Raw genomic sequence first — 27265 nt, forward strand, 5'->3', positions numbered from 1 at the left:
GAAGGAGCTGGGCGTGTTCAGCCTGGAGATGAGGAGACTCAGGGGGAGACCTTATCGATCTCTACAACGCCTTGGAAGGAGGGTGTAGGCAGGTATTAAAAAAAATAATTGCCCTAGGGTATATTACCGTGTCCCGCAGCCGTAGGGAGGAGGAGAGAAGATCCAGCAGGCAGGAAGTGTGCAGCAAGATTTATTTATTTAATTATTTTACAAACTCTTTCATAGACTTTTTTCTTCATAGTCTAATTGGACAAAGGATCAGCCAGCCCTTGGGAGTGATTGGCTAAAATCCTAAAACATCCATTGTCAAAATATTTTTCTACTATACTATAAACAAGACTTTTCAAGGCCGCAGGTGTTTCATTGTTTACATAACTCTGCTACTTCTTCTGTGAGAGAGAAAAGTCTCTCCCGGGCTTAGAAAATAGCAAGAAAATCCTTGCTAGCAGCATTTTTGTATCCACAGGCAGATGGGGGTCGGCCTCTTCTCCCAGGCAGCTATTGACAGAATGAGAGGAAATGGCCTCAAACTGAGCCAGGGGAGGTTTAGGTTGGACATTAGGAGGAATTTCTTTACAGAAAGGGTGATTAGACATTGGAATGGACTGCCCGAGGAGGTGGTGGCATCACTGTCCCTGGAGGTTAAGGAAAGACTGGACGTGGCACTGAGTGCCATGGTCTAGTTGACATGGTGGTGTTCAGTCAGAGGTTGGACTCGGTGATCTCAGAGGTCTTTTCCAACTTAATCAAATCTGTGATTCTGTGATTTGGTGTTAGCTGGAAGGAGCTGGCTGGTAGACCATTTGGTTTCAATAGCTGCATATAAAATGCTGATATGGTTGGTGGTCCTTCATGTTTCTTGAATTTACTCAGCTGCCCAGAAGCCGAGAAGGAAATAGAGTCATGTTTAGCAACTTCATTTGTTGGGCCCTTCTCTCTTTGCCTGTAAAATAGCTTTTGTTTCTTTTGTTGTTATTCTACCTCAAAACCATCCTACTCAAATACTTTCACTGCCTGTATTATTTTGCTTTCTACTTCCATGGATCTTTAAAACCTGAATTCTCAAGTTTGTCTGTGAAAAAAATATTTGGGAACTAGTCGTTCTCTCAGGACTTCCTTGTAACCTTTTATCCAATTCATGATCTTTATGTCTATGAAAATTCTTTTAATCGTGTCTTTACAAAACAGCTGGGCAACTGATAAGAACTGGTTCCTGTTTGCATAACCTCTTTGCAGAATTTCACTCGTTAAGAAAGATCAACCAGCTTGGAAAAAAATGCACTTGATGAAACCTTTCCAATTCAGTGACAAATTGTCCATAGAGTAACTGGACTTTACACCATCAAGCACCTGACTCCCTAACACCTCTCAAATGGCAGTGTCCAAACTTACTTACTGTACTACTGTGGTGGACTTTCAAGCATTGTTACTGACATCCCAGTCACAAAGGGCAGTTACTTTAAAAACACTTGCTCAGAAAACTGTCTTGTAACTTGCATTTTGAAGAGATAAATTGATGTTAAAAGAATCCACAGAAGCTAAAAGTGGTTGAATTTGGCCTGGAGCAGCCAATTCTGTGAGGTATTCCTTTGCCCTGGGGTTAAAAAATCTGATCTTGTTTAATGTCAATAAATGAAGCCCATAAATTTCCAGTTCTGAGGCTTTAGGAACTGCTGTGATAATCCAGAGAATACATTAAACTGAGATTCACTTGCATTGAATTTGAACTGATGTTATTCTAAAATCCTGGAGGCTATCTGACAAACACATTTGTTTTCATTTTTATTACAAGATCGAAGAATGAGTAGAACTGCCTAATTCTGCCTCTGAGTGCCAGGTTAAGCAAACGGACATTTTTGTGGCTTTACAATGGATTTTGCAGTCAAGGTTTAGTTTTAAATATACGGCCAGGTAGCAGGAATACGTAACCATGGTCCAAGTTCCATGAGGTAACTGGAATTAAATAATCTAATTTGCCTTTGCTGTAATTTCTGAAAGTGTAAAATGATACTTTTGCATTTTTATCTTTTAACACATAGATGGGTCATTGTGACTAATTAGGGTGGTCTGTGTCCAACTGGAATAATCTCAGTGTCTGTATTTTAAGGGACATAGACAGATGTAGGATACAATATGGCAAAAGCTGCAGCTGGTGCTCTGCTATTAATTTTCTAAGACTGAGCACCCCCTCCCCACCTCCTCCTTTCAAACGCAAAATTCCCACTGACTTAAACAGAAGTTCTCACAGGTGTAAGAAGTTTATTCATAAAAGGACTTCCATAAAGCACAACTGCATAATGAGAAGAATGATAAAATATGCTGATCTAATCAAGAAATTAGGAGAATGAAAAGCTTAGAAGGTCTTTTTTAAAGGAAAAATGAGGTAACATACAGACTTATGATTGAAACATCTCATGTATTCAAGCTGATGCACACACACCGAGCTGACCTATGTCCTACGTGGCGTATAAAAGAGCAGATTGTCTCCGAAATTTGGAAGTGATTCCTTCTGCGCAGGGAGGCGATTTTGCGGGCTCGCGTATCCCGAGCCGCCGCTCTCCCAGCGCCCTGGGCCGCCCCCTGCCATCGCCAAAGATGGCGGTGGTGGCGCCGCGGCTCCGGCACCGCCCGGCGGGCGGGCGCTTCCGCCGGGGCCGGGGGCGCGGCGGCTCCTCCGCGGCTCCTCCGCGTTTCGGCGGAGGCCCGGGCGGGGGCCATGGGTACGACGGCGGGCGCGGGGGCCCTGCGGCTGCCCGGGCTGCATGGGTACGCCGTGGAGTTCTCGCCATACTGCCCGGGGCGCGTGGCCTGCGCCGCCGCGCAGTACTACGGCATGGCAGGTGCGGGGGGCGGCGCGGCGGGGGTGACCGGGAACGTGGCTCCTCACGGGAGGAGAAGGAGGAGGCTGGAAACGTGGGTGTGCGGAAGGACAGACGGTGTCTGCCAAAGCATTTGGGGACGACTTTCCGCTGCGATTGTTTTGCTGTGGGACAGCGCCTGTGCCCCGCGGCCGGGCCGGGGGTGGCGCGGGAGCTGCCCCAGCCCTGCACAGCCCGCCGGGATCTGCCTCTCGCCAAGTACCAACCCGCTGCTGCCGTGGCGCTTCTCACGTCGCCCTCGTTTGATAGGGTCGAGAATAAATATGGTAGTAAAGACATGCACAGAGTGAATAAAATGTCTGAAAATAACTTTCTCCGGTGACAGGACCCGAGGGAATGGCCTGAAGTTGTGTCAGGGGAGGTTTAGGTTGGATATTAGGGAAGGGTTCTTCCCCCAGAGGGTGGTTGGGCACTGGAACAGGCTCCCCAGGGAAGTGGCCACAGCACCAAACCTGGCATAACTCAGGAAGTGTTTGGACGATGATCTCGGAACGGGGTGTGACTCTTGGGGATGGGGCTGTGCAGGCCCGGGCGTTGGACTCGATCCTGATGGATCCTTCCCAGCTCAGCGGATTCTGTGATTCTGTGGCTTCAGCTGTTCTTGTCTCAGTCCCTGAGTGTCCAGGCAGGCCCTGGTGACCCTGTGGTCTCTTGAAAGAGCCAAGCTGAGTGTTTCTGAGTACTGGCACCTTTTTCATTTCCAGTGGGAGTATTGCTCTCCAGAACAATTAAAGAAAAAAAAAAAAAGTCTAAGTGTAGAATTACTTCAACAATATCTCAGTCAGATGAGAAAGCAGAACCCATGTGTGTTTTATCAGAACTGAATTATTTGTTAATTTCTGGTGAGCTGTGTTTGTATTACTATATTCAGGAAGGGGGGGGGGGGGAGGAAGTATTCTGTCTGCTGTGTTATCAAAAAGACAAAAGGGAATCCCGTGTTGGTATGTCTGTCATGTGAGGCCATGGGGAAAATGCACTTTTATGCTTTACAAGCAAGTCTTTTTCAACCTCACCTACAGATATACTAGAGAAAAAAAAAAAAAAAAACAAAACAAAAAATCCCAACCAAATCAAACCAGAACAATCTGATGTAAATGAATTACTGTTTTAGGGAATATGAGACCACAAGATGTTTAATTATGCAAGTAATTGTTTGGCCTCTTAAAGTTCAGGTGCCCTTTGTGTTTGCACCCTGAAGCTACTAGAGAACCACCCCAGATTCCTTTGGCATCGGGGAACTAGTTGTGATGTTTTGTTTCATTTTGCTGGTTTAGGTTGTGGAACTCTGGCGATGCTGGAACAAAATGAAGCCGGGATTGTTCTGCTCAGGAGGTAATATAGGTTTGTATTTATTTTTGTAAGAGAAAAATTTACTGTGTACTTGTGAGTACAAGGCACAACTGTAATATTTTGGATTATTGTTAGGGATATAAAGTATTTTTTCTATGCTGAAGTAGCTACTGCTACAGGTCTTTGTATTTACATATAAATTAGTGTATTTGTATTTGCATACAATACAAAAGATGTGTTTGCATTGCATTGATTTTGTTATGGGAAGTCATCTGGCTTGCAACATTTCCATAGTGTAAACCATTTTATAGAAAGCTGACAGTGTGAATTAAGAGCAGCTTCTCTGCCCTAGCTTGAAATTCTAAGTTCTAGCTTTTTAGGAACAGTGACACCTAGATTTATGCCCTTATGATTGACTTATACTGAAAATAGTGCAGGAAGCTACATCAAGCTGTGGCGGTCCTTCCTAGGAGATAGTTTTCTAAGGGCTTGAATGGAGTTTGATTTTGTTGTGGATGGAAGGAGGAGAAAGGTTAGAAAGGTGGAGGATTAATACTTGACTGTTATTAACCTAAAATGTTTTAAGGAAAGTCTTGAAACAGCGATTGTTTAAATTAAGGCGGCTGACATAGAAATGGTTAAAAAATAATTAATCATATTCAGAGAAACTGTTTTTCATTCATTGTTGTAAAACAAGACTCTTTGAAGATGTTCTGTTACTTTTGCTAAGTACTCTAGTTTAGTACTGTTCGTTTCTGTTTCCAGTGACTCCACTTATTTTGTGGTAGAAAGTCCTCTTAAGTTCCTGACCTACAGACAGTTGTTTTCTCTGTCAAAGTGTTCTGTGCATGGCTTTCCCTTACCATTACTGCAGAGTGCCATGAAATTTGACCTAAGCTTAGCTGAACCTTCAGTGAAAAGGGGGTAAATAAATTCGTATTTGCTATCCGATAATACTACAGTCATTGATAGCTGTGGCAGAGTAACTAATATATGGCATCAGATCCCATATGATAAACTGTTGGTGTGTTGAGAGCCTCTTCAAGGGAGTGTAGAGATCTTCAGTAAATTCATGGCTGTGTTTCTGTTGGGTTTTCATTGTGACTCAGATTTGTAATGGTGTTGTGAATTGGATAGGGCTCTCCCAACACAGTTTTATTTCTTTATTTACCACAGTTGTTAGAAACAAAGTGTTCTTACATCCTGGAGAAACCATAGGTCAGACTGAAGCGTGTTGTACCTCTGTTTGCCTGGCAAGTTTTAGACTGAAATCAGAGTTCCTTCTCTGTGTGTGGAAGGTCCTTGGCTCATTTATGCTTTAACTTAATCTATTTTGTCATACAGTTGTAGAAATTGACGTTCAAACAAGTAAGTTAATTGTGAGAAGATTCATTTGAAGCTCAAATATATAAAAATGCTGTTTAGAATGGTAAAAATGGTGATTTAAAGAAATACTTTCTTTGCAGAAAAGACTTTTATGTTGTGCTTTCTCACAGACTAATATCTTCATTTTTCCAATTTAGTTTCGATTGGAATGATGGCCTGTTTGATGTGACCTGGAGTGAGAATAACGAAAACGTCTTGATCACTTGTAGTGGAGATGGATCTCTGCAAATCTGGGATATGGCTAAAACCAAAGGTCCACTGCAAGTGTATAAAGAGCACACTCTGGAGGTAAATCCGGCAAACTTAAAAAATTTAATGGATGATCTTATGTTTGAATAATTAAAAGATTTATTTGTGGTCTTATAATCAAAAGCAGCTTTTTGTTTTCTGCTTTTTAACTTTTTTGGGTCTGTGGTTTGAATTAATAAATTGAATATAAAGTGAATGCACATATTCTTGTGCATGTTCATATGCTGTAGTAGGTACTGCTTGATTACACAAATCTAATAAATTCAGAAATAGCATCTGTATTCCTTACAGGCAAAGTAATCATGAAATTACTGCAGTCACACTGTGATTTTTAGAGAGCCTTATTAGATAGGTCTAAATCAGACAGCTGATAGATCAGTCTTATTCTTGAGGTTATGGAGTGATACACATTATGCAGATCCTTAGCACTTGAGTTGCTCTCGGATCTGCTTTTCCTTTCCCTCCTAGCATCTGTGAGATCCTCCTCAAATAACAGTGGTCAAATGTTGGGACAGTGTATGTTATTTTAGCCTTGGTTTGATACTGTTGCATTTGATTTTCTTAAAATCTCAGTTTCTTTATGCAGTGCTGTATGGGTAGAGAAGAATGTTATATTCAGGTTCATAAATATATTTGCATAGTTTTAAGGATATTTACACTGTAGTACATATATCTTCCCTGAAGTGATTTTTCTTCCCTTTTTTTTTAAGCTTTCCTTCTAACCCTTCATTCACTTCTATCAAGTCTTTGAACTTAAGATACAGTCAGTTTTAGCCTGGATTGCTGTTGCTTTATCTAAATGACATCAATCTCAATAAAATAATCTAGTAGATATGTAGTCAAAAAACAGATGGAGGAAATCAGTTTTGTTCCCAAAATCCTCAAGATTTTTTCAGATATGAAGCACAAAGCTAAAAGCTGAGTGACTGCAGTTACACAAGAGTCCATCTTCTGTGCGTTATTTTTTTGTAGTTTTTCTACTTAGATTTAATACGTATACTGTGTAAGCTGAGAATTTTGATAGAGGAGTTTGTAGTTGTGGTCAGGATTTTGTGATGGTGTTCAAAGGCTCATAGTAGTTACACAAAGACGTAGGTGAAGCACAGTAGCAATTTTTTTTCATAGTTTGTTCCTGTCATTTTCTCATTGAAATTCTGTCAGTAAGTTTATTTTAGTTCTGCTACACCTTCTGTTGTTTGTGAAATAAACATTTCTGTTCCATGTCCTAGTTGAGCATGGGAAGCTGGATGTATTCAACCATGCTTAGACAGTATTAGGAAACATGGGCTGAGTGTTTATTGTGAGGTACGAGAGGTTTGTGTTGATTCTTTATAAACTTATATTAAGAGGATAGATCTCAGAAGGAATTCACCCAGTAGTTTGTGGTAAACACTGGCAGACAGTGTTCTCACTACCTTCCTAATCCTTAATCCCTGTCTGACATTTTTAATGACAATTTTGTCACTGCATTTTTTATTATTGCTAATGCATGATTGACACGGATCTGTTTCTCTTTTTCTAAATGAGATCATTGTCCCTTCTCAAAAAGAATGTGCATTTTTAATTTAAAAGTGAATTTGTATTATCAAAGGACAAGGAGTTTTATTCCAGCACTAACCAACTGCTGAATCTCATTAATAAATTAGTCTAATTTACTTTGGTTTTGTCAAAATCTCACTGGATTGTGAGATAATAGAATAGAATGCTTGAATTAAATTTGTCTTGTAAAGTGAGCCTGAACATTTATTTTAAGCTATTTTTTATGGTTTTACATATTTTTCCCACATCTTTTCAACTTGCCTGAGGCATTTCTTGCTGCTGTTTAGCCATAAGCTAGCGTTCATTTATTTTAGGATTGAAGATAAAGCACTAAGAGATTAACAGCTAAGGTTTTTGTTGTGTTATTAGTCTTGCCCAGTTGCTCAACACAGCTTCCATTGAAGTTTCTGTAAATTTATGTTGGAGGATAGCATGAAGAGGAAAGAATAAATGTGAACCTTACTTGGTTCTTCGCACTGTGTTCTTTTCATCCTCTTCCCATTGCCTAGACCTGTCACATGCCAAATGGACAGTATCTCTTGTTTTTCCCGAGCCTGTTGTCTGTTTTGTTTGTAATTCTTGCCCGAAGGAGAGTTTGCCCAGGTCCTGCTGCCTCTGGTGCAGCTGCAGAGCGCTGAGCAGTCCCAGCCCTGTGTGCCATATGTGCCCAGGTCTGTGTCACAGCACGTGCTACGCAGATCTACGTGCTGATAGCTTGGGAGCGAGCCAGGAGTCCTGTGTGTGCTTTGCCTTACCTGTGCAGTAGATCTGATACATCCCAAGTACAATGTGTTGAGCATGGGCTACGTGAATTGTGTGACACAGGTGCATGTTTCCCAAAGAGCTGTTTCTCTTTGGAAAATCTTGACTATGAATATGAGAGCCAAACACTGAGCTGTTGTGTGAAAGAGGCATGCTATGTAGTGAAACAATTAGGGGCATTTCCAAACAGCAGTAGCCTAGGAGTTGAACTTGGGCCATCACACAGATTCAGGGGTAAAGAGAGAGGCTAATATTCGTGAGGAGCTTGGAAGCCACTTTGGAGGACTATAATGTCTTCCATACTTAGAATATATTGAGAGGTACTGGTGTGTCTCCTTTGTTACTATTTTAGTAGGAAGAGTTAGTTTGGAAGGGAGCATGTTTTAATGAGCTGTAGTACAATTAGCTAACAAAAGTAGAAAAGTCAAGAGGTAAAGGTGTGGTTTGGCAAAAAACCCAAAAGAATTACCTCTCAGGTGGTTATATGGCTTTTGTGAAGTACTGTCCCAGTACATTTGGACTATAAGCTCCTCAAGGAAGGGGGTTAGTAAAAAATGGTTCTAGAGCAGCATGGCTTTCAGTATATGGGAAGCAGGACTTTGTAAAATAACAAAGAAGAGTTGCAGATAAAGCACCTTGTTTTCCTCTGGGCAGTGGTTGCCTTCCATTTATGGAAAATAACCAAATAGATGAAAACCAGTTCATTTAAGCTGGATCTAGTATAGACTGAAATATTTCTTAGGAAGGAAAATGCTCAGAAATAGCTAAATATTACCTCAATTTCCTTTCTCACACAGGATGCTTTCCATAGAAGACTTTGACAATTTCTGGATTTCTTTCCCTTTCAACTTCTCTGCTTTTTTAATCTGGTGACACAGGTCCAAGCATATCCACTTTCAGAACAGGGTTGCTGTTATTAAATGCACAGTTCCATCTATCCAAGACAAACACAACATCTAGTATGTTGACTTGCAGACCATATCCAGTGCAATGCTAGAACTAGATTATCCCAGGTGGAGTACAAATCCTCGGTGGTTAGTGGCCCAGCTGTTCACAGCAGTGCCACCTACTACTTGTAGGTAGTGACCACATTTCTGAGAATTGTCCTGGGAGCTATGATTGGGTCAGGAGGTGAAGTGGATGAACTGTTTTATCTATTATTTATCCACCTTACACTGAAATGGTTCATGTCCTGCTGCAGCTCATTGAATCACTTTGGTGTGAGGTAAAACCGGACAAAACAGAATGCACCTTCCATCAAGCAGGTAAAGATGTGTATTTGAAGATGGAAGTTGTGCATGTGCTTGACACTTGAGGATTTTAAATAATTTGAAGAACTGCCTTAGTTCATTTGTTTTTGTGAGGCAGCAGAGCTGAAAAATCAGCAGTGAAGGAGTGATGGAGTTAAGGTATCCTCTGTCAAAGCAGGGACCAGCATTAGAACATGCTGTCAGGGAAGAGGGAGCTTATTTCAACTACACAGTGAAAAGTAATTCCTTAATAGCTGAAATGAGTAGTTATGAGGGAAATTGAGTTTTTTATTTATTTTATTTTACTTGTTTGAGGATTTGGATGGTCAAAAAAGAGTGCCATAGAACCTGGAAAAGATGAAAACCAGGAGTACTTTATGACATATATTTTTTAGGAGAATTAGATATAATAAAAAAGCATTTATTGTTAGTCAGTTAAGATCTCAAAGTCAGCTCTTTGAGTTGGCATTTACAATGAGAGATGGCTAGCAATTGGAAACCGTAGATCTTTGAATAAAATTGGATCAGCGATATGAAAACAAGTCAAAATTATGGCTTTTAAAATGGTAGACTTCTAGTGATGGTAGTTGTATGTGGATTTTGGTACAATTTTTCTTTTTCCTCCTTTTTGGCCCATCTTTGCTTTTTTGGAGGCTTGTCTTAGCCTGTATGTGGCTTTAATGTCTGACTGAGATGCTAAATACAATTTTTGTTCAGGTAAATGGCATTGTTGGCAGTTTTGTTGTGCTTTAGCAGCATTTTTTTTCAGCTGGCTAGGATACAATCTGCAGATCCAAGTCTATTTTGTGAAACTGTGGCTAACTACAGCCTAAAACTTGTATTCTAATGCTCTTTCTAACTGTGCTCTTATGTCATTTATAGGCATATAGTGTTGACTGGAGCCAAACTAGAGGAGAGCAGCTAGTGGTGTCTGGTTCATGGGATCAAACAGCCAAGCTGGTATGTTGGTTTTCTGCTGAAGCTGAAAAGTGGGATTTCTTTTGGATCTGATAGTTCTTTGTGTTAAGAAACAACATGGATTCTCTTTTCCTGTTTATTTTTACCCTGCGGCTGAAATTCTGCTTTAACTGAGATGTTGCTTGAACTCTCAGTTGGCACCAATTTAAGTGTACAAATGCTTTTTTAAAAGAAGTTCATTTAGTCCTTTCTGGATATATGAAGTTTTTTTTTCAATGTATGAAACCCTTTCCTTTCTTACTGAATGTGTATCTCAACAGTTTCCTTTTTTCCTTTATTCAGTGGGATCCAGCTGTGGGGAAGTCATTATGCACTTTTAAAGGCCACGAAGGGGTCATTTACAGCACTATATGGTCTCCACACATCCCAGGTTGTTTTGCATCTGCCTCAGGTAAGCATGATGGTAAAGAGGTTCTCAAAACAAAAACCCAAAGGCCACCTTCTGTGTTAGTGGATTAGTTCAGCACTTTGTCCAGCAGATGGTAGTGTGTGTCATATACACTTGGTCTGGAAAAATGGAACAAGGAAGGGTAAATGTATTGCTGCAGCTGGATTTGTAGGTTCTGTTACAATCAGTAGTTCATCCTCTTGGCCATTTAAATGAGGATCAGCAGTTTTCTTGTGGCATTTTTTTCTGTTATTTTATATAGCTCTCTTCCATTCATCTCACTCTTGTTACTGACCACTAAATCATGTTACATGCTTTATTTTGTGTGTTGGCCAATGTTTTTGTTCAAATTGTCTCAAGTGTCAGTAGACTATTAACTCTGTGAGAAATGTAGTCATTTCCCACTGAGCTTTTTTAAGTACTTCTGTAAATCTCTGTGCCTTTTTCTCTGGTAAAGGTAATAGCAATTTTACTTTTCTGCTTTGGCCAGTGCTATGGGTCTTGCTGGTAAATACAGTCATAGTTGAGTTGGGTGTACCCAGAGGCAAAGGTGAGGTGGTAGTGCTTTCCAAACTGCTCCTGCTTCAGAGGCACAGGGAGAGCTCTGGAGTGATACCTGGAGCCCAGGTGATGATTAACTGGGTGGAGGTGCTGTGAGCCACAGAGTTTGCCTGGGAAATAGAAGGGCTGTCTTAATACAAATATTGATTGATTAACTCTGGTGGCCTAAATTTCTCAGATTTCAAATCTGTTGTACTTCTATACTGATTTAAATAGAAGTTGTTTGGCTTTTATATCAAGAGGGTAAGCGGGTATAACTATTCTTTCCTGTTACTGAAGTTAGAGAGTGTGTACACACAAGAGACACTGGTCTTCCCTATTCTCTGGGAATTTAGATGAAAAAATACGTGTGGCTTTCATAAAATTTCAGTCTGGCTGTATCCATCTGATTCTGCCTGCAGAGTTTAGCTAGAATGATGACCAAGTAACATTTATTTGTTCTAACATAGTAGTTCTTGAAAACCAGATGATGGAGCACAGATGTTTCCACCTTATGTGTGGGATACCTGTCTAACAGGATGTGCAGAAACTTACTGGTTTGAGCCCTGTACACTGTATGAACAGTTCTACTGAAATACAGCTATCCATATACTACAAAATACTAGCTAAGTACCATTTGTTCAAGGTTAAGTACGTAGTGGCTTTTGCAAATTTTAAGGAATGTTCTCTTTAAAGTCCTGCTTAGAACCCTCCTGTCCATGGTAGCCTTACTCATACAAAATCTCTGTCATTCTAGGTGAACAAAAAGGCTTTGCTAATACAGCTAATTATTTCGAATTTGAGCCTCTAGGATATGAAGCCAAACTTATCTTCTAATACATTGTCACTTGAACAATTTTGGGAAGCATTGATTGTTAAATGCTGTATGTCATGGTACCTAAATTGGGTGCAACAATTGATCTGTTCTTTGAGTGACTCAGTGGGTGCAGCTGTTAGAAGTTTTGACTAAAACACTCCAGAGTTCCTATTCTTTTGTGAATTTTTCCTTTGACGCTTGAAAGGGACTAATATGCTACTGGAGCCTAAAGCTAATTGCAGTTGGTTTTCACTCACTGATGGAAAAACAACATGCACAAAAGACACAATATTTTTCTTCTCCAAGTACTGCTCGGATGTGAAATAAAAATCAGTACACTGATAGTGTAATTCTGGGTATAAAATCATTAGGTAAAAGAAGAATAAGTCTTCAAAATGATGGTGAACTTTCTTCCAGTTTCCAAAATAAAATGTCTGGTGTGCTTCTAGATGAAGTAACATAGAAATCATGACATGCTGATGTGGAAAAGGTTTCAGTGTTTACATTGTTTACATTGAAATTTTCCTGTGGTTTGATTGGATTGCTTCACTACAGAAAATACATATTGGCAGTCATTTCTTTGGTCAGCAGGATTGTGGCTAGTAGAAGTACTCATGACCCTCTAGCTCTGTGTATAAATGCCATTTCCTTATTGTAAAAGTATATCACACAGTTAATGTTCAAAGAGTTTATTATTTAGTGCTTAATGACATTCTACTCTGTCAGTCAAAGCATGTGATGAAAGTAAAGTGGAACTGTTCAAGGAGGCTGGTTGTCCTCATTTAAAACTTGCTATGATCTGCATACTCTGTAAGGATGACAGAAAATCATGGGACAGAAAGCTAAATTTCACTGATGATTCATCTTCTATTGAGCTAAAGTTGGAGCTGGAGAGAAACTTGAATCTCAATGTGATAGTACTGTGTCAAATTTAGAGCTGTTCCCTTCTTTGGGATGCACTTGCTGGAAAGGTTGACCTGCAGTTTTGTGGTCTCTTATTTTGCAACTTTTTGTTGTCTTGAAAGTTAGTAACTGAAATGTGTCTGGAGGGAAACTTTTTGTACTTTCTTTCATCTCACTTGGGTTTTCTCACTTTTTTAAACAATAGCTTTTTTGGATGTTGTTATTAAAAATTATTGAAACATTCCTTTCTTGAAGGAGTCTGTACTGATTTGGGATTGTAGGATGTCTGTGTGTCTGTGTCTTTTTTTTCTCTCTTTTGCCCCACCTGACCCCTTTCTCTCGTCCCACCTCACACATACGTACACACAACCGTGTACTTACTGCTGTCTTAGTAGTATAGTTGTAATGCTTGAGAAATCAACTGTTTCATGTTGCAGTATCTTCAATTCTGCATGTACTACTAAAATAAGTTAGGTATGTTGTAAACTACAGATTGGAAAAAAATGTTGGTCTTTAAATACTTCCGGTTAAACTAAATGTAAGTAAACCGATGCACTCTTTTTTTTTTTTTCTTTTAAAGGAAGTAAGCAAGGGGAAAGAAGGTTTAAAAACATTTTGCATGCCACACCCCTGCCATTTTTCTGCCTTTGTCTGAATCCCCATAGAATCCAGCAGAAGTTTAATTTCCATGTAACTAATTAGTTTGTGAACACTGAAAACAGAAAACCAAACAGAATCGCAAACCACAGTAGAATAGCTGCTCAAAAGGATCAGCTTATACTTGAAGCTAATATTTGGTTTTGAAATATGGCTTTCTCTCAAGCTATTATGAGACTAGGAAAAGAATACAAGTGAAGAAAATGAGAAATTTAAGATGGCAATATAAAGCAATTGAAAAAGAATTTGATACTAGGTACAGCTTTTTTGCTTCATTAAGTCTCCATTCTGAATACATACAAGAAGAACTGAGCTTGTCTGCAGTGGACAATAAAATGCAATTGAATTGCAAAAGATATATATGTCTGATGCTTTAGTTAAATTAGATTTTATTCAGCATCTAATAAACTTCCATTTAACATTTACAGGCATGTGTGAGGTACTTTACAATGCTGTTATCTTCATGTACGATCATTTGTACTCTGAAAAAGAAAGTAAATTTTTTAAAATTGGTAGTTAATAGTAACAGAGAATACTGTTAATTCTGTATATGTAAATACGTGCTGTTTTGATGTCAGGAACAATTTCTGAGCAGATAAGATAAGCAGGATGTTCAGGTGTACGTGCCGCACCAAACCAGAGCGCTGGTAAATGTCTGCCCTATGCTGTAAACACACTGATGTGGAAAATGTCATTAAAGGAGCGACATGAATGTTTAACAGCAGCCTCATGGCTAAAGGGGTTTAATGAGTCATTATGTCGTTTGCCTAGTAGATTTTTTTTTTTAATTTTTATATTTTTTAACCCAGAGAGCAAATTGGTGAGAAGCTCATAAAGAATGTTAGAAATGCATGCAACAGTAATATTTAGTCAAATGTTAATCAGTTGTACTAAGGGATTCTCCATGACTGCAGAGCAATAGACCTTGCTCAGAACTGTTGTTTATAAAGAAAGCATCCTTTTTAGTACTGACTAGATTTATTGTCCTTTAACAGTAGAATGTACTTAATGAATACCATTTTACCTTTATCTGCATAACTGTAGTGTTCTTTGATACAGATACAACATTGACAAGTGAAAATATGAATGTTTTGGATTCAACAAAGCCCAGATTTAGAATGATTGATTGCTATTTTCTTAAATACTGGGGCCTTAGTTTTAATGCTGCATTTCTTTTTAAATCACTCTTTAAGTTTACTGATCAGGTCAGGTACATAATTTTAATAACAACTTATGAAAAAGGAAATAAATTTTTTTGAAATCTGCCTGACAATGTCTGTATTTGTCAGTATTTAGATCAATTAATTGTATTCTTTGCTCAAAGGCTTATTTTTCAAACTGAAAGCCCAGGGCAAAAAATTTTCTTGTACCACAACAAATTTTGTGTACCACACAAAAATTTCTGATAAATTTTTATTATGTTGACACAAGTGTTGGATGACTGTAACTTTGCTGCTTTACAAATGAACTTGTAAATCCAGGTCCCACTCTTGTAAGCCCTTGCACTGAGTGCTAGACTTTAATGTTAAAACTAAAAACCATTGTTTATCTCATGTTCTGTTTTACTGCCAGCCCTGAGTTGGTGAGCTGCCTTTTAAAAAGTCTCTTCTTGCTAACTGGTCTCTTGGTGATAAATGTGTGTACTAAAGGGATTGTCAAGCTGTAGTTTCATAAATCAGGCTGGTATGTAGTCTTGGTGCACCTTTCTGTGCTTGGTATTCAAATTGTAAGAAAACCTATGGTTGAACAAATTACTTTGCATGAAATAATGAGCTGGGGAAGGTGTACATCTACTAAGAGAACATTTACTGAATTAGTTGGAAAGAATAGCCTTTAGTGCAGCTTCTCAGTAGAGGTGTTTTTCATGTTTCTGGACCAAAGTTTGGGGTTGTCAGGTCTTTGACATCAGTTTTCTAAAGTTTCAGCTCACATTCCTGCCTCAGAAGTAGCACTGGGCAAAAGATGGAGCTGTTGGAGAGTAGGGCTTGCGGACAAGTAATTCCAGAGATATGTTTGTTCAGGTTCCTTAAAAATGGAAGAAATAATCTGCTGTTTTCAGCTATGACAGCAGTTTCTCATGAGTTCCAAAGCACTTTTTTCTAGAGGTTTATATTCCATCCATTTGTGTGTGGCGTGGGTCCACTTTTTGCTTCTTATGACTCCTGGTTATTTTCTTGTTTAATGTGTTAGAAGAAATGCCATAGTGAACAAGGTTCAAGGCTTTGCAAGAAAGTGGTCATTTTTGGCACCCAAACCCTAAAGGGATAAAAGAATAAGATGCTTCAATTTACTGCATGGTACATTGTTGTACAAATGGAGCATCTAGAGGGCAAGCTGACTGTGGAGTTACTGTGGCTTGTTGCAGTTCAGCTGAACTGCTGTTTATACTAGAAGCTTTTGAAATACAATTTACTTGCTTAGTTTGTTATGCCAAATATATGTAATGATGTGAGGTGAGTGTTTTCATTTGCAATCTGTTACTTCAGGACATACCAGCACAGTATTGAATTCATCCAAGTCTCGTGCTATAGTGGTAGGGTTTAACCCCAGCCAGCCACCAGGCCCCATGGAGCCACATGGTCACTCTCCCACCAGTAGGATCAGAGAGAGAATAGGTAGGGTAAAAGTGAGAAAACTTGTGGATTGAAATAAAGACGGTTTAAAATGGAAAGCAAAAGCTGTGCACAAAAGCAAAGTAAAACAAGAATTAATTCACTGCTTCCCATGGGCAGGCGGGTGTTCAGCCATCCCCAGGAGAGCAAGGCCCATCATGTGTGTCGGTGACTTGTGAAGACAAAACCCATCTCTCCAAACGTCCTCCCACTTCCTCCTTTGTTCCCCTACTTTATATACTGAGCATGATGTCATAGGTCTGGAATATCCCCTTGATCAGTTGGGGTCACCTGTCCTGGCTGTGTCTCCTCCCAACCTCCCATGCACCCCCAGTCCCCTCACCAGCGGGGCACTATGAAAAGCAGAAAAGGCCTTGGCTCTGTGTAAGCCCTGCTCAGCAATAACAGAAATATCTCGATATTATCAACCCTGTGCTCAGCACAAATCCAAAACAGAGCCCCGACCAGCCACTGTAAAGAAAATTAACCATATGCAAGCCAAAACCAGCACATCAAATAAGCTTTACTAAATCATCCTCTAATGTACAAGCTGAAGTGTTTCTCAGGAAATGAGTTTATCCTTCAATTTATACGACGTGCTAACCATGGTAAAGTACTGTATATAGTACATGCTGTAATATAAAGCACTTTCAGGTTATAGTATTTTGTATTAGAATCTCATTATTATAAAACAGTTTAGTGTTCAGAAGAAATAAGCAGTGACAGCTTTTTACAGTAAATTAATTTGGGTTGTGTCACTTGGGTTACAGGTAGGTATCTAACCAATATTGAGAATGGCTTAATAATGAGTCATAACTGTGGTCAATTTTGAAATAAAAAATTTTCCCAAGATTTATGTATAATCCTCTTGGGAAATACTGAAATAAAGATTTCACTAACTTTTTGTTTGTTTGTTTGTTTTAAAATTTAATTTATTTTTTTTATTCTTTTCAGAAAAAGAGTTGGTTGGGCTCTTCCCTAAAATAACTTAAAACTCTTCTGATTTTTAGCTTGACAGCATTTTGTATCAGATTAAAATTGACCAGTTGGAAAGTATGTTTCCACTGGTAATTATGTGTACTTGCTAAGTAAGTTGTGCTCCATAGAGCATTGTGTCTATTTGGTAGCACTCTTGGATGATTTAACTAAAGCTGTTATTTGTGTCACTCTATTTCTGTCTCTGTGTGGAATCCCATGAGCTTTATTATTCCTGTTCTGAGTTTTCTTGTACTATTGTACTGGTTTAACCCCCCATGGACAGCCCCACGCAGCCACTCAGTCACTGCCCCATGGGATGGAAGAGAGACTCAGAAGGGTCAAAGCTGGAAAACTCATGCATTGTGGTAAAGACAGTTAATAGGTAAAACAAAACCTGTGAATGCAAGAGCAAAACAAGGAATTCATTCACCACTTTCCATGGGCAGTCAAGTGTTCAGGCATTTCTTGGAATTTACAGTTCCGTCATGCATGATGGTTACTTGGGAAGACAAATACCATCATTCCAAACATCTCTTTCTTCCTTCTTCTTCCCCCAGCTCTGTATGTTAAGCATGACACCATGTGTTACAGGGTATCCCTTTGGTCAGCTGTGGTCAGCTGTTCTGGTTGTGTCCCCTTTCAACTTCTTGTGCAGCCCCGCCACTGGCAGGGCACCATTGACAAGCTGGAAAGTCCTTGACTTTGTGTAAGCACTGCTCAGTGGCAACCAAAACCTCAGTGTGGTGTCAACGTTATTCTCATCTTAAATCCAAAGCACAGCACTTGGAAGAAAAATATCTCTATTTCAGCCAAAATCAGGACAATTATCTGTGATAGAAACAATCAGCACAATCATTTTAACATGCATAAAAAAATTGGTTTTGAGAGTCATGAGATTTGAGTTCTGCTTTTAATTCTCCCACAGATTTTCTGTTTGATTCAGGCTAAATAATTTAATCTGGTTTAGTATTTAAAAATACATATAAGTAAGCAAGTAATGTTAACTTGTAATTGTTCAGTGGCACTGCAGACATACTTTAATTGCGATGGTTTTGGCTTTTTACAGATATGTGTAGTGATAGAACAAGGAGTAATGTGTTAAACTGAAAGAGGGTAGGTTTATATTAGATATTATGAAGAAATTCTGTACTGTGAGGGTGACAAGGCCCCAGAACGAGTTGCCCAGAGAAGCTGTGGATGCCCCATCTGTGAAAGAGTTCAAGACAGGTTGGATGGGGCTCTGAGCAACCTGGTCTGGTGGAAGTTGGTTCCTGAAAAACACTGTACCTGTCCTAGTTAGAATCCTTTTCCCCTTCAGATAGTCTTTAAGGTTTCATGGAGTTTTATTAACCTCCCAAATACCTAACTATTTTTTGTAGTTACTGTTATACCTCTGCACTGTTTTTTATTTAAATCTTAAATAAACTTTATCTTTTCACTATCAGACATTGTCATTCACATTGGCAGTCTTTATCCTGTGTATAAGGATGATGTACTTGTAGATTAGCATCAATTGAAAAGTTTTGAATAGATGAGTGTATATTGTGTAGTTTTATTGATTCGTCCAAGATTTCACAAATATTCATTAGAAAGAAAGAAAGCAAGTACAATGTATAAACAATTCTGAAATCATAATTATCTAATGGACCAGTAAAAATCTGTTGCCATAGAGAAATTGCTTCTTACAAAAATAGAAATATTTTATGGGGGAAATGTTGGGTACTTTTGTGGTTGCTTACTTTGGGATGTCAACTGGAAGTGTCTGTTAATGAATATGATTGTACTAGGTGTGCTTTCCTTGGACTTTCTATTATTATCCTACTTTTGCTTTATGCTTGTGGAAGAAGTGCATCTTCGGTATTTGTAGTACTCATGGAAGTGTGGAAATTGCAAAATTTTTAACTGCAGGTTTTGTTGAAATTAAATGTAATATATATATGTAGTGGAAATAAGTTTGAGGTAAAAAAAGGTTTGTTAAAATGTGCACTGAGTCAGGATTGCACTGTGTCAGGATTGCACTCTTTATCAGGGCTTTTTTTTAGTCTGATTTTTCCACTTAAATGGAAAAATTTGATTTGCCTTTGGCTTTAAATCAGTCTTTTCTATTCACAGAAAGGTTCACTTGCATGTTGTGTTACTCCATTAAAAACATTTCACTGGTAGTGCCAGCCAGAATTAATAACTGCTAAGTCTAGCATTTTCAAAGAAATTTAAAAAAAAAAGGAAAATAACAGGTTTTTTTCCTTTTCTCATGCATCAGCGTTTTCTATTAAAAAAGAAATAATTGGGGCAATTGTATATTTAGTGTCAAAATTGATATTGGCCGAGTAACTTATTTTTCCAAATGTTTTTGGCCCTCACAATGCTACTGTAGCATCTCTGTAGCAGTTCATTCTAGTTCACCTGGGTTTATATATTTATTTGCTTGGGGAAAATGATCCTATCTGTAGTGAAATACGTGTTTCCCCTTCAAATCTCTGTTATCTGATAAAATTAAAATAAAAGCTTTTTAAGAAGTCCATTATAATATCTCAGAAACACTTAAAACTCGAACTGAACTGTCCTCTGCAGGCAAGCAGATTAGCAAGGCTAATGGAGAGTGGATGGGTGTACTACCTGTGTTTTTGCCAAAACCCCGCTGCTCGTGTTTCTTCCCCTCCATATGTTGCCCTGTTTTTATAAGCACTGTAGTGATGTTTGAGGCTTCAGCTGGCTGCAGGGTGCCATTGTCAGGAGTGCTATTCGTGTACTGAGCAGCAGTCTTCCTCTTGACAGTAGGAGAGGGGAGTGAAAACAGTGAGAAACTGGGTGTTGTTCCCACCTTAGAGAGGGGGAATTTATCCACCAGGAGTACAGCATCTCTCACAGGTGGGAGGGCTGAGGGCAAGGCAGCCAAGACCAGAGCAAAGCCCCCCAAGGTCTGTGCAGCTCTGCAGGCAGAAGGCTGGACTCGCAACATGTAGTGAAGCAAGCTCTCTCTGCCTTATTTTTTTATTCAAACTTTTCCAATGTTTTATGGGGTTTTTTTTGTGAAAACTACAGGGTGTGGTACTTCATGCAATTAGGAATATTGCTGTTGTACTAAGGATGGTTTTATTTGATGTGTAGCCAGTTTCTTGAAAAGAGCTATGATTTTTTTTGTGCCCAGCTGTATATTTTACAGCCAGTGACCAACAGGGCACTAAAACCATCAAAATTCTTGTATATAAATGGCATGAAAATAATATTTATAAGGTAATATCAATAATTTCTTCAGTAGCAAGGTAAAACAGTGGTTTTTTAATTTAGGTAGTATTGATACATGCTTCCTATAGTAATCATGAGTGTTTTAATCACCTTTTAGTGATTAATTTTGTCTCTTGAATGAACATAGGCATAATCATAATTCTAATTAGTTTTTTCTCTCTGTAAGATAGAGAGCTAGAGAATTCATTTTGCTGACACAAAGCTAAATATTCAGGGCTAATGAGAAAATCCCGATTTTAAAAATTGAAAAACATAGTTGTCCTTTTAGCTGATGCAGCTTTCTATGTCTTTACCAGCCATTAGGAACTGAATTTGTAAGAAGGATGTATACAAATGCTAAAGATCTTTAGAGGTAGAAGAAAATTTATGGCTGGAGGTAGAGAGAGAGGCACAGGTGATTAGCAGCTCTTAAGTTAAGCTGGACTCCCTTCATCACTCTTTGTGTGTGTGTGTGTGCTCCAAGGTTAAAGCACATGTTGCCTTTCATATCTGTAAGAGTTATAGTAGAATGACTCCATCTTCCAATATTTCAATAAATGAGAGTAATTGCAGACTGTACACAATGAATATAGGTGATACATCTTAAATTTTCCTTTCATTGAAGGAATTTTGAAACAACTTGTATATCAAGTACTTCACTTTTCTTTGTGCCAAAAGCATTTGACTAGGTGGTACCTCTCAGATGGCTTGAAAAGAAAGCTTTCTCGTTATTCTGATCTTCTAAGTTCATTTTTAAATGGACCTTAAGCTCCTAGTTTAATTAAATGTTATTTAAATCTTACCCTATTTCCTTGTACTCAAATCTGAGTTTAAAAAATAGTGGAAGTGTTAGTAATAAAATGAAGTTGTGGGGTTTTTTCTCTAATGAAAGAGCAGTAGTAAGTTCAGATACATTTTCTTGCATCAATCCAACTTTATAATGTGTCTATAATCTGCTTGCTTTATTTGGCATGCAACCATTTGTATTTCATACAGCTAAGAAACACTTGTCCTCTGAGTACTAATGGATTAACTGAATCCCAAAACTGATGCAACAACATTGAATCAATTTTTCTTTGTTTCAGGTGACCAGACTTTAAGAATTTGGGATGTGAAAACCCCAGGAGTCAAGCTTGTGATACCAGCCCACCAGGCTGAGGTCTTGAGCTGTGACTGGTGCAAATATGATGAGGTATAAAACCATTCATCCCACTGTTTTGTGGGATGTAATTGAACCACTCTCATTGTGTAATTGAACCACTCTCATTAAATAGCAAGTGGTTTTACTGCAACATTATTGCATCTTCTCTTTATGAAAATATGTATAGTTGCTTTGTTGCTCTCGTTCCCTATTACATTTCCAGAAGAGCTTTGTTCTAACATATGGTCAACTCAAGCAGATCAGAGATTTTGCTTACTCTTTTGTGTACGGGCAGAGTAGTTAATAGGGGAAAACCAGTTTGTGTTTCTGTGTGCTCTTTAATTTGCACACTGAGGACATCACTTCATTTATGATTTATTCATCTGTATTTTTTTATTTATCTAACTTTTTTATCCAACAATTAAATTGTCATGATATGTCTGGGTTTCATCAAATCATCAGAACTTGCTGGTAACTGGTGCAGTTGACTGTAGCTTGAAAGGCTGGGATTTGAGGAACATCCGGCAACCAGTGTTCGTCTTGCTTGGTCATACCTATGCTATCAGAAGAGTAAAGGTAAGTTGTACTTTATTTCCCATTGCCCATCACTGAATTGTTACACAAATTTTCTGGATACCAGTAATACTTTTTATTATCTAATTACTAGGAAAAAACACAACAGGATTTTAGACGTTACAGTGGCTGTTCTTGAAAACTTTCAATTTAGCACTGTAAAACATCTTGATGTTTAGTAGATTACTGGGATTTTACAGTAAATGACATTTTCAAAGTCAGTGTATTTACACGAAGAGTGTTAGACGGCTTGAGAGAGTGTTAGTGTTCAGCTAAGTTACATGGGAAATTTGAGATGGAGAAAACACTTCCCCTTACTCATTTTTAAATGATGCTGTTCCTTTGTCTTTCCACACAAGGGGTCAATATTCACAGAAGACAAGGTATAGAACTCATTGTGAATACATACTATTTTGTATACAAAGAAAATATTCATGTGTTCAAAGAGATTTTGAAACTTTACGCATGAAAGGCTACAGGTGACTGTACTGGATCTGTGTACAACTAGAGCACCCACCAATAAGAATTTGTTCTAGATGCACAATGACATTTTTTTCATGTTACATGAAAATATGTATCCAAAAATCTTTTTAGGTAAACTCAAAAACTATAACTACGTTTCAGTGTAAGATACTGAAACCAGCAAAGAATGTGAGAGTCAAAAGCACCATTATCAAAATCTCCTGAAAAAGGAGATAATATCTAATCCTTTTAAAGCCTTTCAGGAACAGGTATGTTTATTAATATTTTCTGGGAAGACAACTGGCAGAAAAAAGTTATCCTGGGTTGGTATTTTGCTTCACATGGCCTTGATGTGTTTCTAACATATTTAGAGGTTACTATGCTTAGTTTGTAAGTTTTCATAAAAGGGTGTGACTCAAGTAGTAGTTCTGTATCACAAATCCTGTTCGTGGTCAGACAACCAGAGAAGCTCCTGCTCCTCCTTATCCCAGCTACCTCTTCGTGCTCTCCCCCCTGGTGGTTGATGCTGAGTCTTTTTTTTTCTAATTTAACTCCTGCATGACCATTCTCTAATTCGGTTCTGTGAAATATTTTTCATAGCTGAAGATGCATCCATGTGCAAAGGAGATATATCTGAGAGTACATGACTTCTATTCCATCTTACTCGGCTTTCACTGCTTGTGTTTCAAGACAGACGTGGTCCCTGAGAACATAAGATATGACAGTGTGGACCAGCACTTTGGGGTGATGCAGCATATCTACACTTGGGTGGTATCACTCACCAGTCACACTGAATTGAGAGAGAGACCTGGATGCTGCCTCAGTAGAGGCAGCTGCCCCTACTGATATTCCTTCCCCTGCATGCCGACACAATGATTATAAAGCTGCAGCTGATGGCTCTGACTGAAAACCCTGTCCCTGAAAGTGACTAGTTTCTGTCTGGATCACTAAGCTGTTCCAGTTTGTTGCTCAACCACACAATTGCAAGCCTTGACACAAAGGAGGGGGGCAGGAGCATGCAGTTTGAAGTGGAAAAGAAACTGGAAGCCACAAATTTTGGCAGCAGTGCACTCTGAAATTAGCTTAAACCAACCATGAAATCACACTCTTGGGTTGCCTGTCTTTTGTATTCCACTCACTCGTTCAGGGCTTGTGTTTGACTGTCAGATCTGAGACTAGCAAGGAATTCTACCCAATACGATACTGTCAGGATTCCTGCAGATTTCTTATGGTCTTTCACTGCAGTGCAGAGCATTATCAGCACATGAGGTCATCTGGAGTACTTTACAGGAGATTTTCATGTTGGTGCATTTGATCCTCACATTCTTAGCTGGCTTCAATATCTTACACTGAAACATAGTTATGGTTTTTTAGTTTACCTGTAAAGGTATTTGAATAAATGATCTGTTGGAGGTCAGGATGGATGATATGGTGGTATCTTCTGCCTGTATACAGCTGTTCAGGTGATAAAACTGTAGTATCTTACAGCTAAATGGAACAGAATTTTCTTTTGTAGAAGAAAGACATTATGCGATTTTTTTTCAACTTGCATGTGTAGCACTCTGCTGAGTATTTTGATAGAGTTTTCTTGGATAAGTTTCTAGGATACTTAAGGTTAATGACAAAGATTTGACAGGATGGTTTTGCTTCATCTTAAACTATGTGGACATGCAAAGGGGGCTTATGGAAAGTGTACCATTGTTTTTTGTTGCCCGTCAGACTTCTCCCCCTCTAGTATTAATTTTTCTGAGCTGCAGAACCCATTTTGTTTTGGGCTTTTTTTCCCTCAGAAAAAATTGCAGGAAATCTGAAGAGGTTCAAGTTCCAGCATGCACATCCCTCAATTCTGCTATAGTAAAGAGAACTCTGTCAGCAGATTTCAGCAGCCATCAACATACACTGCTCTCTTGGCAACTTGGGCAGTTGTGGCAATAGGCCAGACTTAACTTTTGACTTCATAGTTGCTGTGAATGATATTAGAAGTCTTGCAGGAAGACTTACAAATGAATCATGGTGTGGGGTACCTGCATTTCGAACTCAGATTGTTTCAGTGGCTTGTTGTATTTCCTGCTGAGAAATACAAATTTTAAAATATTTGGAAACTGAATGTTGCCAAAAAGCTAGAGCTGAGATGAACAATTTTTGCGTAACTGCATCCTTCTTGCTGCAGTTCTTAGACCAGTCTGCAAGAGTCCATGGAAGAGTGTGTCCTGTAAAATGCCCTGTAGGAGAGGGGGAAATCATGAAATGATGTTATATTGCCTTCAGTTTTTCCACTTGTCTCCAGTTTTCCCATTTGTATAAATAATTTCAAAATGGTAGGATATAGAATTGATGACGGCAATATATCTTATGTTCTCTGCAGTATGGCACAGATTTTGTCTCTCTGAAAATAATTAACTGGTCACATAGCTGTTTTGAAACTTGATTTATATAATGAGATGAAACTCAGCCTGTTAGCCAAAAGCAGAATTGAATGACTGTTTATATGACTGTTCCAGAACTTCTTAACTTTACAGCAGAGTTATTTGGCACTGCTGTAATGAAATCTAAGTAAACCAGGATCCCATAGAACATTCCTTCTGATTATTAATTCTATGTTTCCTTGTAATTAGAAGCATGGGGGAGAAATATATTGATATAGTCTGTTTTATTGCAGCATGATGTGGTACCAACAAAGACCATTAAAATAGTTAAACTTTGATAACTTGCTACTTACAGTAAGTCTATATATGTTCACAAAGTTTTAACTTTGAAAGTTGTTTTGTTTTCTTGCAGTTTTCACCATTCCATGCAACCATATTGGCCTCTTGCTCCTATGATTTTACTGTAAGGTACAGTATTTTCTCTAACTGGATAAAAACAGAAAGATGATCTATTTAATATGGCTTGCAATAGAAAACAGTTCCAGAGTGGACATACTGAATTGCAGTTAATACTGCTGTCAGATGCTTCATAAGCTATGTTGAAAATGCATGGGTCCTTCACTTAAAGACCAGCTCAGTCACTCTGCTGAGCAATATCTGCTCTGTCAGATGCTTTCTGCAATCCTTTTCACATCACTCTACTGAACATGGTTGTATCCAGCTGTGATAATGTCTGATAAGAAGGTAATACCCTCTTAAATTAATACAGTTAGGTGAACTCATATGTTTCTGTGACACATTTTTGTTTAGACGTTTTATAAACATAGTTTTTGTCCTACCAGTGTCAGAGAAAGCTTCAGTAGTGTTCCACAGTGTGCATGCTGAAACTCTTTAGACAGTATTTCTGCAAGTTCCCCTGGCTGCTCAGTATATCTGATACTGCTGAGGGTCTTACAGTACAGTTGTTTTAAAGCTAATTGGAAATCCTAAAGAAGTTTGATTTGATACTGGGATTTCTCTAAGATAAAAAATGTCATAAGTCAAAACACTGTGAAGTATTCCTGAATACTTCAATCACATTTTTTCATCTACATTTAAATTTTCTATGTGGACTGAATGTAGTAGGCAGTACATCAAGAAATGAGAGAAGCCCTCTTGCCTCTATAAATGACTGCAAAGTTATCCCACTTGTCCAAATCATCTCAAGTAAATACCACTTCCTAACTGGTCTGACACCAGACCTAGAGAGGTTCTGTTTCCAAAGGGAAATCTTGCTAATTCTCAGTGCCTGTATGTGTTGCTAAATCATAAATCTATCCAGTCTTCTGCCATAACATCATATAAAGTTGCATTATGAAGTTAACCCATTAAGCATTGAAGTGACTTGATTGTGTTGTCATGCTCTTCCCCTTTTTGGCACTATCTATATATCCTTCAGGTTTGGCACTAATGTGCTTCATGCAGTACTGAAATCTAGTGCAGTTTTAGCTCTGACATTTTTGTATGTGGAAATTGTCAGTAAAGATGGAGAGAGCTACTAGGTTACAAAGTGTTGTGTCTATAAATGCAGAGCTTGAGGACTTCTTCACAAAATTCACTCTAGGCATTATTCTTCTGTCCAAAGATTTACTTGTCATGACTAGGACTAGCAGAATTGAAGAGATGAAATAAAGATTTTTGACAGTTTTCTAAAACTGTTTGGTTTGTTAAGAGTGAACAAACAACAGAGAAGGCCAGGTGGAAGTCTTTGGAAAAGGTGTCACAAGCAAAATATTCTGTATAATGGAGGAAAATTGTTATCATAAGAATTCGGGAACACCTCTTAAAGAGTATGTTGTACCTCTACCACATATCCTGTACTGTCATTTTACTGGATGCACCATACACTCCACATGCACATACATGCAAACATCCTGTCATGTATGCACATGCATGTACACCACACACACGTGGATGTGTGGACATGAGTATATACACACATACACATACATTTCAATTTAAACATAAAAGTCCTTGATAAATATATAAAAGCTGGAGGAGAAGTTGGGATTCCAGCACATGATATTAATTATGGATCTTGGTGAATCTACTCAAGGCCTGTGACTTTTTAGCCCCGTTTGATAGGGGGTTTTTGGTTCAGAGAATAGCATGGTATGGCAGTCCTTTAAAAACAGATTCATTGCAGTGTTATTTTAATAGCAGTTTAGTTATGATATCGTTCCTTTATATTCTTCAGTGTGTCTGTTTGAAGCTCAGAATTACCTGCAAGC

The 27265-nt window shown here is 38.6% G+C and overlaps 1 protein-coding gene across 1 annotated transcript in view; it reads left to right on the forward strand.

The window, feature by feature from the left end:
* Positions 1 to 2638: 2638 nt before the first annotated feature.
* The window catches only part of PEX7 (peroxisomal biogenesis factor 7), a 43480-nt gene continuing 18853 nt past the window's right edge, over positions 2639 to 27265 (forward strand). The window contains exons 1-8 of the mRNA XM_069010484.1: positions 2639 to 2840; positions 4154 to 4211; positions 5693 to 5843; positions 10238 to 10315; positions 10616 to 10724; positions 21539 to 21645; positions 22057 to 22170; positions 25408 to 25463. Of these exons, the coding sequence (XP_068866585.1) occupies positions 2717 to 2840; positions 4154 to 4211; positions 5693 to 5843; positions 10238 to 10315; positions 10616 to 10724; positions 21539 to 21645; positions 22057 to 22170; positions 25408 to 25463 (797 nt within the window). The 5' untranslated portion in view covers positions 2639 to 2716. The remainder of the gene's footprint in view (positions 2841 to 4153; positions 4212 to 5692; positions 5844 to 10237; positions 10316 to 10615; positions 10725 to 21538; positions 21646 to 22056; positions 22171 to 25407; positions 25464 to 27265) is intronic.

Source organism: Aphelocoma coerulescens, chromosome 3, assembly GCF_041296385.1.
Source record: "Aphelocoma coerulescens isolate FSJ_1873_10779 chromosome 3, UR_Acoe_1.0, whole genome shotgun sequence".
Lineage (NCBI taxonomy): Eukaryota > Metazoa > Chordata > Aves > Passeriformes > Corvidae > Aphelocoma > Aphelocoma coerulescens.